A 16,064-nucleotide genomic window follows, 5' to 3' on the forward strand; every position below is an offset into this window, starting at 1 on the left:
CTCTGGAGATCATCTAGTCCAACGCCCCTGCTCAAGCAGGGTCACCTACAGCACATTGCACAGGATCGTGTCTAGATGGCTTTTGAATATCTCCGAGGAGGGAGACTGCACAACCTCTCTGGGCAACCTGTTCCAGTGCTCTGTCACCCTCATAGTAAAGAAGTTTTTCCTCGTGTTCAGATGGAATTTCCTGTGTTTCAGTTTGTGCTTGTTGCCTCTCCTCCTATCACTGGGCACCACCAAGAAGAGTCTGGTCCCATCCTCTTTACAGGACCTTTTTTTCAGGTCCCTCTGAATGGCAGCACAGACCTCTGGTGTCTCAGCCACTCCTCCCAGTTTTGTATCATCAGCAAACTTGCTGAGGGTGCACTGTGTCCCTTCATCCAGGTCACTGATGAGTAAGTTGAACAACACTGGACCCAGTAGTGACCCTTGAGGGGCAGCGCTAGCTGCAGGCCTCCAACTAGACTGTGCCACCGAGCACAACCCTCTGAGCTCTGCCATTCAGCCAGTTCTCAATCCACCTCACTGTCCACTCATCTAGCCCGCACTTCCTGAGCTGCCTATGAGGATGTTATGGGAGACAGTGTCAAAAGCCTTCCTGAAGTCAAGGTAGGCAACATTCACTGCTCTCCCCTCATCTACCCAGCCAGTCATGCCATCGTAGAAGGCTACCAGGTTGGTTAAGCATGATTTCCTCTTGGTGAATCCATGCTGACTACTGCTGATCACCTTCTTATCCTTCACATGCTTAGAGATGGCATCCAGGATGAGCTGTTCCATCACTTTTCCAGGGATGGAGATGAGGCTGACTGGCCTGTAGTTCCCTGGGTCCTCCTTCTTGCCCTTTTTGAAGACTGGAGTGACATTAGCTTTCTCCCAGTCCTCTGGCACCTCTCCTGTTCTCCATGTCCTTTCAAAGATGACTGAGAGTGGCCTAGCAAGAATTTTTATTCAGTTTTTTAATTTGATTTTTCTTACTTCAGGAACAGTTCATGCTCACTTGAATGGCAATGAAGATGATGTATGACATTTCCATAACACAAATAATGCTCACCTGTACTTTATGATATTTTTCTTCTGTGTAGTAATAGGAAGATGGTACTTAGAGTTACTTGCTCAGTAAAATTTGTGCAGGCCTGGTGTGTGGGTTTTTTTAAGTGCATTCATGGAAGAAAATGTTTTTAAGCCTTGTTTTTATGCTTTACTTTTATATACACAAAGACTGCTTTCATTTAGTGGTAACAGTGCAACATGATGTATTCAGATGCTCATATCAGTTCTGAAGGAGCTTTAGTACTTTGTGATTTTTTTATACCACTGTTTTTGCTCTAGAACTGTTTTTAATGTTTAATGTTAAGCCGCAGCCCAAGTTTGGTATTCCATTACGATGCCTTTCCCAGTTGTTTATGAGATTAAGAGAAGTAAATATGCATGCATGTAAGTTACAGTTGTGTAGAACAGATGTAGCTCTCAGATATTCACCAAGTCATTAATGTAGTCACTGTTGACATTTGAGTATCTCTGCCATAAAACAAGCAAGGGTCATTAAAAGACCAGTATTTTTCAGGTACTCTCCTTCCTTCCTCTCAGTAAGTACTGGGGAGTTATGTTACATCAAATGAAGAAAATGAAAAGTGTTATCTTTCCAGACCAATGCAAAATGCAAAAATCCAAAATTCATCATCTACAGATGTGGTGTAGAACCAGTTGTTTAAAGATAACTGTATAAATACATGCATTAATATATAATTATTTTAAAGCACACAGTAAAATAATATAATGGCATTCCAGATGAGATTTTCAAAAATACCTTATGGAGTTAAGTGCTCATTAATATTTTAATAATCAGTTCCCTGAGCACTTGCAAAAAATATCCACATCGGTTAAAATTGCTTAAGTGCATTTTATATTTACAGTTTTATTATAAAAACAAAACCATATAAACAGTCATAAACACTATGTTTTAGACAGCTAAATTGGGATATTTCATTCCAGTGTTGACAGAAAACCCAGAGGAATGAAGGCCAGACCTATTTTCTAGCCCTCTGCAGTGCTTTTTGCTTACACTTTTTTGCTTATCTCAAACTCTTCTTTCTCATACTAAGTGTTTTGCCTCATGTTTATGTTTATGCCTCATTTATCCTGCAAAATGTGATCCACATCAATGTCCATATCTTCATGCACGTACATCAAAGCCAGCCAAGTGAGCTGACTTTCACCCACAGAGCTGTTTTGCCATGTCCTGATGGTCTGCAGGGTCCGAAGCCACATTCCCCTGGTAGCAGTGCTGATTGGCATAGTGGCCAGAAGAATGAGGGCAGCAGTGAGCTCAGGGTAATATACCAGGCTCAGCTCTTTGAGCACCGAAAAGACGCTGTTTCACTGGCTGTCCCTTGGAATGTCTCTCCACTTTGCCCGCCATCTCTGCAGCTCTGCTTTGGCATTATCAAGGTTGGAACGGTCTGTTCTGTATGCATAGTAAAGAGCTCTCCCTATCTTTGTTGTCAGACAAATGTAATTTCTGTGGCAATAGGTACTGAGCAATAAAGTAAGAAGAGCAGTGCAACACTTATCTCTGAAGCTCTGAGATAACATGGTCCAAGAACAGAATGAACACATTCTTCTGGTAGTGTGCTTGTGTTGCTTGTGCATCTGTGACACCAGGGTTACTTTGATGCCTTCTTCTGCCACACACAGATGGAAGTGATTCTTCAGCATTAACAGCACAGGCCAAACATTGGACTTCAGCATAAAGTGAAGAAAATGTTGTCACCCTCCTGCTTCATTCTCCCCAGGGTACAAAAAACAGAGTTTGCTTCATTAGCCATTGTGATTAGGTCTCTGTCTGCCTGTTGCATGTATGCATGAAGGATTTTTTATGAGACGGACTATGTTCAACACACACCAGTGCAGCCAAGAATGCAAATTTAGTGACAGAATAGAGCAATCTTCCAGCATTCACATCATAGTCAGCTCTTTCGCTTAAGGTTCCATCAATAACAATGTACTTTGTTCTGGAGCTGCTAAGAGCATCCATTTAACTTATCCCTTGCTTCTTGCATGCTATATTCACACCCTAATTTGGTCCTCCTCTGTCTCCCATAGCTGGCCTACTAAATCTTTTGAGTTATTGCAGTTCCGTACACTCTGCAGGACATTTAAGCATAGTGATGACTTCTGAGACTGTGTTTAACAAGTTGGTCACTTGTTGCATTCCACAACTGAGAGAAATCACTGTGTTCAACATCTGTCCTGTCAGAGGATTAAATGGCTCCTGGAATTTTGATCATACAAGTTCCTTACCACGTTACAGCTGTAGACCCTTAAGAGCTCCTTACACAATCCCCGATAATTTTTGTATGAAAAGCTCTGTAAGGTTTTCTGTTGTATCAGAGATATGTAAAAAAACAATCAGATCTTCAGAGCTCTGCTTGTCCCTCTGTACTTGGGTGGGTGTAACATAAAGTCAACGTGACGTTCCCTTTTCTTGGAAAAGCACTGGTGGCATGAATTATTAAGCTGAAATATTTTTACCCTGTCTAAAAATTTGTTCTAAATGAGTACTCCTATCAGCTTTAGAATTTGATTTTGCATTTGTTCCAACAGGTCTAGGCTACTGTATTGTGTATTATTAAGCTGTTCTTTCAAATTAGAGTCAGATTCTGCACTACAGTATGAAAGAGCAGGTACAATGTTGATATATTTTACCCATCCCCTCATGAAAATGTCCTGCCTTCCACAGAGAAGGGTAATTTTAACAAGTCGTCTCAGGGCATGCTGACTGTGCTGTCAGCTTTTTCTTGTGCTCAGATGCAACAAATGTATCGCCCTTTGCTACAGCACAAGCACGGTCTTTGAATTTGCAGTGTCCCTCTCGTATTTTTTTGCCATTGGACCAGTCTTTCAAGGGAGCTGAAACCAGAACCTCTTCCTTGCTGTTGTTAAATCCAAAACGTGGCCCACAGAAAACTCCATCCAAGTGTTTGGAGTAACGTGCAAATACGTACTCCTGGAGGAGCTGCGGGCTGCAATGATGGTACTTCTGATTTGCTCATGTGGCTCTTAGGAAACTTAAAACTTGATGGCAATTGCTGCTTGGCTAAGACCTCTCTCCTCCAGTGCTGGGCCAAGTGGGAGCGATTCCAGCAGGCCGTGCCTCGGCCCCCGCGGGAGCCGCTCGCTCTCCCTCCAGCCCTGGGCAGCCCTGCTCCCAACGGAGACATCCAGGGCTCAGCCACCGCCTCGGCTGGCACCACGTCAGCAGCACTCTGGTCCCCCAGGAGCCCCCCGGGAGCCTCCCGGGACCACAGAGAGAGGGCCCCAAACAGCGGCCGCTAGCAGCGTGCTGAGAGCAGCCCTGCCAGCGGCGCAGAGGCTGCCCTGGCCTGTTTTCCTGGCGCCTACTGCTCTAAGATGGCCGGACTGGCCTGGGGCAGCTGCTGGTTTTCCTCCCGAGCAGCAGACGCACAGTGTCTGGGCAGCGCTGACAGGCTGCAGTAACTGAGGACACCTGGAAACACTCTTTCTAAAAGCACAGACAGCTTTAAAAAAGCGAAAGCAAGCAAAACCCCAAAGCCAGGCAGAGCGCAGGCAGCCCGACGCGGATGTCTGCGCATGCGCGCCCCGCTACCTCACGTCGGTGCGCGCCCCCCGCCGACACGCATGCGCATAGAAAAGCGGGCCGGCAGCCTCCGCGCCTTTCCAGCAGGGCGCATGCGTACTGAGAAGAGCCTATGTTCCGTATTCCCCGTGATGGGCGGGGGAAGTGTTCTGCGCAAGCGCGCTCGCGGAGGCGGCACTCCGGCTCCGCCTCCCGCGCCTGCGCAGTGACGGCCCGGAGGCAGTTTCCGGGCGCCGCGGAAACTGCCCCTCCCTTTCTGCTCACGGGCGGCCATCATGGTACGTGCGTGTGGCTGGGGTCTCAGCGCCTGCTGGCCCTGGCGGCGGCGGCGTCTCCCCGCGTCCCGCCCGCTCGCCTGCCTGGGGCGCTGGGTGGCTCCGTCCCCGCAGCGGGGAGCGGGTCGGGAGGGAGGGGGCCAGGCCGGCGGCCGCCTCTCCCGCTCTGGGCTGGGAGCGGGCCACGCGCGCCGCCGCTGGGAGGGCGGGGGGGAGGGGCGCCCCCGCGGCCCCTCCGGGGTCGGCGGCGGACGGGGGTCTGCGCCCCCCGCCGGGGCCTGGTTCTGCCGGGCTGTGGGTGTTACCCTGAGTCCGTCGCTCGGGGCGGGGGGGCGGCGTGTTTAGGCAGCGGCCTGGAGCGCTGTGAGTCTGGCCGCGGCCTCGGGTGGGTTCTCGCCTGACCCATGTCGGCTCTCATTGATCCTAGGTGTTCAAGCGCTTCGTCGAGATTGGCAGGGTTGCCTTCATTTCCTTTGGACCACATGCTGGCAAGCTGGTGGCAATTGTGGATGTTATTGACCAAAACAGGGTAAGCTAAGAGCAGCCCAGCTTACTTCTTCTCTTTCTTTTAATAACCTTGTGCATTAAAACATTCTCCAAAGAGATTTTCAAGAAAACAAGCACAGGTCAGAAAGGAGTAGTTTAGCAGGCATTGCTGTTTGAAACTTTTAGTAAGTTTTTTTCATTGTCAAGTGATACAGTCTCGTCTCTGCTATCTCTTCTAGTTCTTTTATCCTTGTAAGTGCCTTAAAAGCTGATTTTGGTGAATTCTTGGGAAATAAGATAGATGCTTACATTATTTCCTACGTATTTATTGTGACTAGAGGTGTGATGTCTTGGAACTCTTGTGGGAGTAGTGGTGGCCAAGTACATTTTAGTTTGTCTAAAACTGATGAATTGAGTGGTACCATTATATGTTTAAGGTAAATACTTGGGTTTGCACAATTAATATTCCTTAAAAAGCCAGAGAAGAGAATGGTGAAGTAAGTGATCTTATTTCTGTGTACTTTTTCTATTCCAGCTTCTTTTTCCAAAGACAAAGATGGGCCTTTAGAAGCAAGATGAGTCTTGTTGTAAAGTTGGGTTGTATATGCAAGACTTACTGATCTCTGATTCTGACAGCACAAAACTTGTTTCTATTTCAGACTGTTGTGGTCAAGTTGCAGTTAACAAATTGTTAGGAAGCTGCTGTCTAAATCAAGCATGTTGGGGAAACTGCTAATAAGCATGTGTTTGTTTCAGGCACTAGTTGATGGCCCCTGTAGTGGTGTCAGAAGACAGGCTATGCCTTTCAAGTGCATGCAGCTCACTGATTTTGTTCTCAAGTTCCCACACAGGTGAGTTCTCTGTCTTTTTTTGGGCCTCTGTAAGACATGCTGTCACTTGATGCCAGATTTATGTGATTTGATGCTTGCTAAATATAGAAAGTTCATATAATGTTCATTAAATGTGTGTGCAGTAGCAACTTGGTAGAGCATGTTACCAGTTGAACACATGAAAGTTTTCACTATGAATATAGACTGATAACCACTGTTCAGGAAAGTGGAAGGAAAGGAAACAACAGACTGCCCTAGGCAACTTCAGGCAGCAGTTGCAGTAATACTGTGTAACTTTGCATGTGTGTATATGGTATCTTAAGCTACTGTGTAGATTACCTTCAGATATTAAATATATTCCCTGCTTATAGAACTGTGCTGGAATTGTAGGAAACTGAACTCATTCTTTTTTCATTAGCTTTGTTACTATATGAGTTCTTGTAATTCAGAATAAAAAATTGCTGCCTTTCTGATTCTAGAACAATGCTTATAGTATTGTGTGAGAATGCCTTTTGAGGTCGCTCGTCTGTTCAGTCCTAGCCAAGCATTTACACAATGAAATGTTAGGTTAGTCTGTAGAAGTGTATGTGTTGTTAACTTAGCATGTGGTGAAATGTAGCCATTAAAATAATCTGTGCACAGTGTGGAAGGATGATCATCTCTTGTATGAAATTTAATGGGCTGCTGTCAGTGAAAAGCTTTTTTCTGTGGACAGTGTGAATATAATTATCTGACTGTTCAAATGCAGTGCTCGTCAGAAGCATGTGCGGGTTGCCTGGGAGAAGGAAAATATTAATGAAAAATGGGCAGCCACAAGATGGGCAAAGAAGATTGAAGCCAGAGAAAAGGTACAATTTTTGACTGGATGAATAATACACATAGTACCACTTCTATTCATTAAAATTAGGTGCACTCTAATACACTATGCAGTTTCTTTTGTAGGTTAAGGCATAGTTTATTTGAAGTTGCTATCAGCTTTTTTGTGCTATCTTGTGCCTATCAGCTTTCAGCCTTCTTACGCTTTTAGAACAAAGGTTTGTTTTGTTCAGCTGTTTCTATAACCTACTTTGTTTCCTGCACCATTGCTTCGCAGGAAAAGCCTTAAATGGTTAAATCAGTTGTAGATGTGTAGCTGGCCTTAATTTGGAGATGTTCAGAGTTACTTGTAAAACGTTTTGAGATGCTGAAGTAACTACTTAGATACATTTATATCAGAACTTCATGATTGATTCTTTTCAAACAGAAAGCCAAAATGACTGACTTTGATCGCTACAAGGTCATGAAAGCAAAGAAAATGGTAAGTGTTTGAATGTATTTTTTTAATGTAGTTAATGCTTGTAGCTTTTGGTGCAGAGTCAAATACTTATCGTAAAAGCCTTTCTTTTATAGCTGGCTTGGGCTATGGAATGACCCAAAGTGTGTGAATGCCTTGAATTTTTGATGATTCTTTGGCCACTCCTTTCTCTTAAGCAGTTGATCAAACTGCTAGTCCAACATTTTTTGTGTGTTAGTCGTCTTAGTTATAGCTGAGGGAGGAATTACCTGCAGCCAAAATCAGACCTTATTGATGGGTTGCTGTTACTATTTCATCCTTTATTAAACTCAGCTATATGTGATATGTGATATACTGAAGTTACCAGCCAGAGTGATGTTGGTGACCTGGTAGATTATCAGAACAGTTTTAGGTAGAATTTGATGCTTTATGTGTAATACACGGTAAACGTTCTGACTTAGTAAGATGTAATCTGGTTAGCAAAGGATAATCAACCAAAAATGAAGAACGTGAAAGCTTGGGAACAAAATTAAGAAATAACATTTATGAAGAGTTGTTGTTTTCATTGTGATTAATAATACGATTTTTTTTAACAGAGAAACAGGATCATCAAACATGAAATGAAGAAGCTGCAGAAGCAGGCTTCTAAAAAAGGCAAGAAGTTACAGAAGGCACAGAAATAGAATAAACTTCTAGATATGTTTCACTTTTGTGTCTGTGTTCTGATTTTTTTTTTTAAGTGGTTAAATACCTGATTTAAACTGTAATCACAAGGGTAATGTAAGTTCAGTTTTGCTTCTGACCAAGAATTGTTGTCCATTTCACTTATTAGTGTTGAGTTCCCAGTGTTTCTCTGGAACACAAGCAAATGTGTTTTTTGTCACTTTCTGTTAAGATGCTCATATGGACTATGGTTAGTACTGATCCCCAGTACTGCTGGAAGTATTTGCATAGCCAGTTAATTAAAGGAGCAGTTCAGATCCTCAGACATCTTAAAGGAGCCTGTTATGGAAATGTTTTGGAATGAATAAAGTTGCAGTCTTATTTGTGGTTTTTGTGAAATGTGAGAAATGATCAGTTAGACTAATTTTTCTCAATAAATTCAGGCACCAACTGAAATGTGACTGTTCTAGTTTGAATTTAGAATAGAAGTATACCAGAGTTTGGGAGACTGACGTATTGCTGTTAGAAGTCTGCTCTAAAGTAGTCTATATTTTTTTAAAAACTTATTTTGTAACAAGTGACTTGCAGTGCTTCAGTATTCTAGATGTCTGATAACATACAGTTGTGCTGTAAGTGCAGTTGGTCATGAATGACATTAATTAGGTTACAACTGGCTTGTATTTTAACATGCTTTCTTTTCAGAATGTTTGAAATTTAATAGCCTATATCAGGACCTGAGCCTAATTACAGTTCTTTAAGCTATTCAGCATATAATTACTGCTTTTTAAGCAAAACCATTAAGTAAAAGGGGACATGACCTAAAAAACTACTCAAAATCCATATGAAATACTGAAGTGATGCATTTAGTCTTTGCACTATAAACTAGTGTTTACATCTCTCTAAACACCAGCATGCATCTCTTCCATATGTTTTCTCATGTGTATTTTGTTGACAGGGGATATATTTTCTTTATAATGAATAAGAAATCATGGAAGTCTATCTCTTTTGTAACCAAGAAGTAAATTATTTTTATGACACCAAGTACAAAATTGAGGAGGGAGAATACATATTTAAAAAGCAAAGGTTGTAAGACCTTCAGATATATTGCCAAATATATTTTTCAAATATATATTGTAAAATATACTGATGAATATTTTAAAGTTGTTTAAGATTTTAAAATAATGATTTTTAAAAATATGTGCTTCTAAGTGGATGTGTCTAATGTTGCTTGCTTCAGCCAGTTAGACATTTGCTTTCTCAAATGCTTGAACTGTGCTAGCTGTTATCTTGAGCTATTTATAGGCCTTTCAAAATTGAGTTCTACTGCATGGTTGATATGAATGGCTATAGCAACTAAGGAAAATCTCGGAAGTAATGCAAATTAAGATTAAAATGCATTTACAAGCATCAGGAATCTTGCTCTAAATTGGATTTTAAAATGGTTAAATCCACCTATTTTGAAACTAAAATACTGTTAGTAACTTGAAAGGTATGGTAACATGGAGGCCCTTTAAGGCAGAAGAGTTGTCGGGGGGGGGGTTGTTTTTTTTTATGTACTACTGTTTTCATAAGCTTAGTTAATGAAAGATGGGAAAAATTGATAAGAGTGCTTATAGGGAAAATAGATGTGCTCTTTATTACAAGTTCACAAACACATTTTCTATATTGTTTGGCCTTTTGTAAAGGTAATTGATTCTGAAGAATAATTTTCTGAAGAATAATTTTATTTATAACTACAGCAATTTTTTCAGTATTTTCATTCCTATCAATGCCAGCTGACAGCTGCTGAGGTACCTCTGAGACGCTTTTCCGGATGCTAAGTTTTATAACCTGTGAAGTTACCCAGCAGCTGTCATCATTCTGAATAGGAACCTTAATTTGTTCAGGAACAGCTATACTTGAATGTAAGGCTGAATTTTGTATGTCTTGAATTCAGGATATTGGCTTAAAATTTTCTTTGCCAGAATATGAGTGGGCATATAGCATGCTTATTCATCTTAAAAGTTTTCAGAGACTGATTGACTGGTAGACATGGTAGGTGAGACATGAGCAGGGGGTATGATTCAGCAGAGGGAGCTGTAGTCTGAAATACTTTGTTTATTTTTTGTGCAAGTTGATACAAAACACGTCCACAGAGAGCTGAGTACCTGTGGTTTGACTGTGGCTCTGCCTTAACACCATATTATGGGAAGGAATATGCTGGGGGATAGTGGCATTAAAGTTTAAGGCACCCTTATGGTGAGAAGGCTTTACATGCATTAGACAAAAATAATCTTTTTTAATATCTTTTTTTTGTTTGGTAACTGCACCACATCTTTATGACAGCATGTTGCATGTGAGTAGCATCTGGTGCCCTTTTTCCCAACACAAGAAACCTCTCTGAAGCCTTTTGCAGCTATTGCAGCTTTGTGTCACATCAGTAGCCCACCTTTCTTCTAAATACCATGTTGTGCTGTCCATGCTGGAAGGATTGGAAACAGCATTTTATAGTTAATCTGTACAACAGGACTAAACTCAGTAATAAGTAAATAAATTCTTTATTTCAGAGTACTTGTATGTTAATCATAGCTGAGGCTGTTCTCATTTCCTTTTCATCTCTCTGGTTTTGTAGTGTGGTAGGTGCTCATTTGTCCATTTTTAAATCTGCAGAGATACAGAAGTCGATCTAGAAGCACAAACAATTTCATTTCTATAGCTTACCACATGATGGCAATGTTACCTCTTGAAGTTGTTCTTATGGCTTACGCAAGTAAGACAACTGTGCTGCACTTCTGTATAAAGTAGCAGTGCCAAACAAAGGCGATGGCACAAATATTTGAGAACAATAGATATGTTTATGAATATCTTTATTTTGTCCTTATAGTTGACTAACAGGTATTTTGTTGGATGAAGTCAGAAAATACATTTCATTTACTGTGTGGAGCTGAATGGAAAGAAATGAGAACTGCTCTTTAGAAACAGCTTTGTAAGGGGAAGTGCCAGTGTGTATTTTCTTTGCTTATTTCACAAAGAACATGTGGGGCACTTCTTGAGGGGTGGGAGGGGAATGGTACACCTTATCCTGGTGTACAGCAATACCTGCTGGTCTCAGGAGTGCTTCCTAAATAGATACCAACAGTAGGCAAAACCACTAATAACCCCTGTGCTGTGACATCTGGGAGAAGTGGACAGTATAGAGGTAGGATCGGGTCTGTTGATACAATCTACAGTAATCTTCTTTATGCAGAAGAGCATAAAACCTTGTCAGTTTGCTGTTACTGGGAGCCAACTGCAGTTTGGGGCTGAGTGATTTGCTGGTGATACAAGTCTTCAACAAAAAGCTGTACTTTAATGTTCTTAGTTCTTGTTTAAATGTGTCTGTTGTTCCTGTGTTTGGCATCTGAATGTTTCAGTTTTATTTGAGATGAAATAGACCTGGAAGAGGAATATCTGGATTTTACTAAAACTCCTAGTTTTCAAATACTAGTATTCAAATTATGTCCTGAATGAAAGTAAGGCATGCCATTACCCTTCAGTCAAGGTTTCCTTGGGTGATTACCATGACATTTTCAAATCATTTGGTCTTGTTGCTACCTATATGTTAATGATCTTCTTTGTCTGGAGAAATTGGGGTCATCCTGTTAAACTCTAGCCTTCATCGTAAGTGAATGGGAATTTTGCTTCGCAGGAATGAGAGAACCTGCTTCCTTATTGTTTGACAGTCAAAGATGATTCACATGTAACTTTGGACATTCAGTGTGTCAATGGCAGCTCAGCCAGAAAGTAAATGATGGCATCTCTTGCTGAACTACCTCTGTGCCATTGCTGCTGGTTGTGGGCTTCTCTTGTGGCAAATGTGGTCCACTTTACAGCTGGATTCCCTGGGTCCAAAAAGACCTCTGAACACCTAGATGGTACAAAGCTTTCTATAAGATGCAGGGGTTAATATGAAACACGGAGCTCTGAATCAGATTCCTGGGACATTCATCACCTTGCCTTATTTGTTTCAGCAGCTCATGCATCTGAGTTGCCTACTGTGCAGATGAAGCACACAGTCCACCTTTGTTTATTTTGTCTACTTCCATGCGTAGCGCCTGCTAACCACTTCCAGCTCTGCATGTTTCTCTCGTTCCCCCTGCCCACAGTGATAAGGTGTCCCTTCTAGTTCAACGGGCCTTTTATTAAGATGAAGAAGTGCTAAATCCTATTTGGGGTGCAATTAGTGTGTGAGTTAAGTAAGGCTTACAACCAAGAAATGGTAAATGAAGAAAATTAAGAGAATGGCTGTGTGGTTTGGCTCTACTTGTTTCAGGTCTTCAGCTTTTGGTTCTCCTTCCTCTGTAATTCCTGTTCTTTTTTTTTGTCTCCAAAGATAGCTTTGTGTTTTCAGCTTGAAGTGGCATATGCCACTGTCACACTATCTTTCTCAGGTACTTAGGGCTTATACTGGTGATGGCTTCTCTGAAGCCCAAAGACCTGCTTCTACTGATTATGCACTGTGTCCCTAGTTATGCTAAAGAACTGCAGTCCTTATCCCTGCCTTGATGCAAGCAGCAGCACTGTGGATACTGTAAGTGTACTTGTGCCTTCTATTTTTCCCTGCACAGCCCATGCAACCTTCAGTTCAGCGTCATCAGCTGGAATTTGGTGCAATCTGCATCTTGTGCAGCTGATCCCTGTGATACTATTTTTTCTTGCTAATAAATGTCTATTATTCAGTTATTTTCCCCCCACTCAGTTTCAGCAGTCATAAGCTGTTCCGGGCACTGCAAATAAGACCTACAAGTGTCTGGTTAGGTCTTTGTAGCAAACTCCTCCTCGCCATCACCCCCTGCCCCCAAAAGCTTTCGAATCATTATGTGCATCAGAGTTAGAGAAGTCTCTCTGCAGCCAGCTATTTCTGCTGATTACCAGCCTAAAAATTATGACTTTGAACCAATACAGACCCACTTCCTCCTTCATAAGATGCACTGACCCAGTTCTGTGTAGAGGAAGTGCTATTTAACATTTCCCCAGTGGCCTCCTGGTATGAAGGTATTTTTCAGAATATTTTATTTTGTTAGTTTGTAATTTGGGAGCATCTGGTTTTGCACTTGGTGAGAAGAGGTGCTGGCCTGCTCATCATGGCCCTTGTGCTCAGCAGAGCTGAGCTCCTCTCTTGTCTGTTGGGCTGCTTGCGGAGTGGAAGCAGAGAGATGGTGTTTTGGTGCACCAATTGATAAAGGTTTATGTGGCAGGCTCTCAGTAGGAAACTGCTTTGAAAATTGATAGATGCTTTGAAAAAGTAATAGTGTTCATATTTAAAAAGCTTAAAAGAATATTACCTTTGAGATCAGCTAGAGCTTTACCTAAAGACACCTGGGGGAGGCACAACATTTGAACACTGTATCTCAATAGTTGAGACTTTAGAGTTGCCGTTTGAGCCTCTATTTACAAAAGCCATCAAACAAAATCGGCCGTTGCCAGCTGTATTGTAGTCAGATGCTGCATAAAGGTGATCTAAAGAAAGAATGGGAAATAGGCCTGTAGTTTTTTTCCCCTTTCCTCCCACATCTTCCTCCCTGGAGCCCCAGAATAGCTTTAAAGGGACTTTTTGTTCATTTTTTTTCCTTTTATTTCTACTGTTTGTCTTATTCTCATTGCATATGTGAGTCTTAGCTCACTCTGGAAGTCTCTGTAGATAATGGAAAAAAATCAGAGGATTTATGGCATAATGAAGTAAATTAAGTCTGACTAGCTGAAAGTGGCATCATTTTTGTTCTGGCTGCTTGAAGCATTTTTCAGGGTCCAGGGGGAGGCTGGCAAGCTGCTGCTCTCTGTGATGCATCCAGTCCTCATCCCAAATGTGAACAAACTGCCTCAGCTCCCAGCCACCTGAACATGACTTTGGAAGAAAAGAAATGTTCACTCACTGGGTATGTCTGACCTCTGCTGAGAAGGCCACAGTTTTTTTCTACTGGGAGGCAGCTAGTGGGAAACAAGGGACAGAAAGCAGAGAATTATGTGGGGAAGCTGTAGTTCTCCAAACCCAAGTTTCACTCAGAGCAGGACATACTCCCGGTCACAGTACAGTGGAGTGGTTTTGCGGTCTCTTTGCTCTCCTCAGTCCTGTGCGCCAATTGGGCAGTGTCAGGTTGCTCTTCAGAAGACAGAGTAGTTGCAAATCATTTGACAGGTGGAAATGACAACTTGACTGTGGCTGTGCTGCCCTTCTGTCATTGGCCCTGATCTGTGCTAGGCTTTGGCAGCAGCGCTGTTAATGTAAGCGATGCTCTGCTGGGTCAAACCAGTGGTCCATCTAACCCCATGCGGTGTCTCTGACAGTGCCAGTGGGAGTCGTTCCGTAGGGAGGAGAAATGAACTCGGTCATTATATGTGGTCCCTCTCCTTGCAGTTTCCCAGCATCTGCAATAGCAGGATTAGGGATGTTAGAACAGGCACCCCTGCCTGTTCCCTTTAGTAACTCCTTTGGGCCTCCTGACTGTGAGTCTGTCTAATCTTTTGAGCCTGCTCATACTATCTGTCTCCACAATTTTGTGGTAACATATTCCAGAAGCTCACTGCCTGTTGTGTAGGAAAGTGCTCTATTTAGTGTTTTAAAACAATCTCCTACTATGAGGATTGCCTGGTGTTTGAGACAGAAGCTACTAATCAGCCTCATCACACTGCATGGCACACTTCCTAACCAGAAGTAAGCTTGGAAAAGATTGACAGTGAGAGAATGTTACTTCACAGGGGAGTCTAAGAAGACTCATGTTGATTAGATGAAAAAGAGGTGAGTTACTTGAAAATAGAAATGAGGAGTCCTTGTTCTGAGTGCCCAGCCCTCACTTGGTATTTGAAGGACCATTGAAGTTGCTATTAAATGCAAGTGTGGGCAACTGTGTAATAGGGCACTTATTCCAGTGGGAGCCTTAAGAGCATCCATGCATGGCATGGTGCAAAGTACTCTCTGGCAACCTCTAGCAAATTTCAGATTGTGGGTAGAGAAAAGCCCCAACACTCTTCAACTGGAAGAGAGCACTGGAGGTCACAGGCATTGCTCAGGCGGGAGACTTTCCAGTGGAAAAACATCCATTGGAAGGGGACCTACAGATGGAGGTAAAATATCTTCAGTAATTCCTGACAATCTGACCTTTCTTTCTGACTATCTGGGAATTGTTTCTACTCCAAGCTTGTGAGCAGCCAGGCTCCAGGGCTATCGCCTTGTACCATTAGGAGTGATGACTTGATGACTAAGGAAAGAGGAACCCTCTTTTTGGGGGAGGAGGGGAAGTGGGGAGATGAATTCCCTCCAGACTTCAGTGTCAACCAGCCCTGAAACACAGGACAAACCTGATAGAAATATGGTGCAGGAAGTCCTATGGACAAACCTCAGCCAAGTCTGCTCCTGTCTCCTTCCCTGGAGATACCAACAAAACAAATATCCCAAGCCATATATTGCAACATCTAGCTCTTTACTCCAAGATCAACCCCATCCTGTCCTACATAGCTCTATCACGGTGTGATGGGGGTTCCCAGGCTATACTCTCTCCTTTTTCGGAAGTTTTCAGAACTTAATTCCTTTGGTTATCAGAAACTTTTTAATTGCTAGCCTGAATTTATTCATGACCAATTTATAACCAGCAGACTCTACTCCTTGCTTCTCTAACTGCAGGGCTGTCAGGAAAGATTCATGAGCCCATATGTTGTTGGTCAGGCCTTCTTTTCAGCAGCTACAAGTTAAAGTTTTTGGATTAAATACTGCTGCAGTGCCTGATTACTCCATGTATTAGTGCATGTATTTTCTTCTCTTCTACTGTTACGGTGACAAAGCACTTTCCCTAATGCAAAGGTATATAAGCAGCAAATACAGCGTCTTTGTGGACCCAATTCAAACATATGCCAATAACTTCTTCTCAGGAAAAGAAACAGGTTTTCTGTCTTATCCTTTC

At 42.4% G+C, this 16,064-nt stretch overlaps 1 protein-coding gene across 1 annotated transcript; it reads left to right on the top strand.

Annotated features, from left to right (window-relative positions):
• The first annotated feature begins 4,752 nt into the window (after positions 1–4,752).
• RPL14 (ribosomal protein L14) lies at positions 4,753–8,194 on the top strand. Its single transcript, XM_026098780.2, has 6 exons — positions 4,753–4,902; positions 5,327–5,428; positions 6,142–6,236; positions 6,964–7,063; positions 7,459–7,512; positions 8,085–8,194. Exons 1-6 carry the CDS (start codon positions 4,900–4,902, stop codon positions 8,169–8,171), a joined length of 441 nt encoding a protein of 146 aa, XP_025954565.1. The 5' UTR covers positions 4,753–4,899; the 3' UTR covers positions 8,172–8,194.
• Positions 8,195–16,064: the final 7,870 nt, after the last annotated feature.

The sequence above is a fragment of the Dromaius novaehollandiae genome, chromosome 2, assembly GCF_036370855.1.
Source record: "Dromaius novaehollandiae isolate bDroNov1 chromosome 2, bDroNov1.hap1, whole genome shotgun sequence".
In the NCBI taxonomy this organism is placed as follows: domain Eukaryota; kingdom Metazoa; phylum Chordata; class Aves; order Casuariiformes; family Dromaiidae; genus Dromaius; species Dromaius novaehollandiae.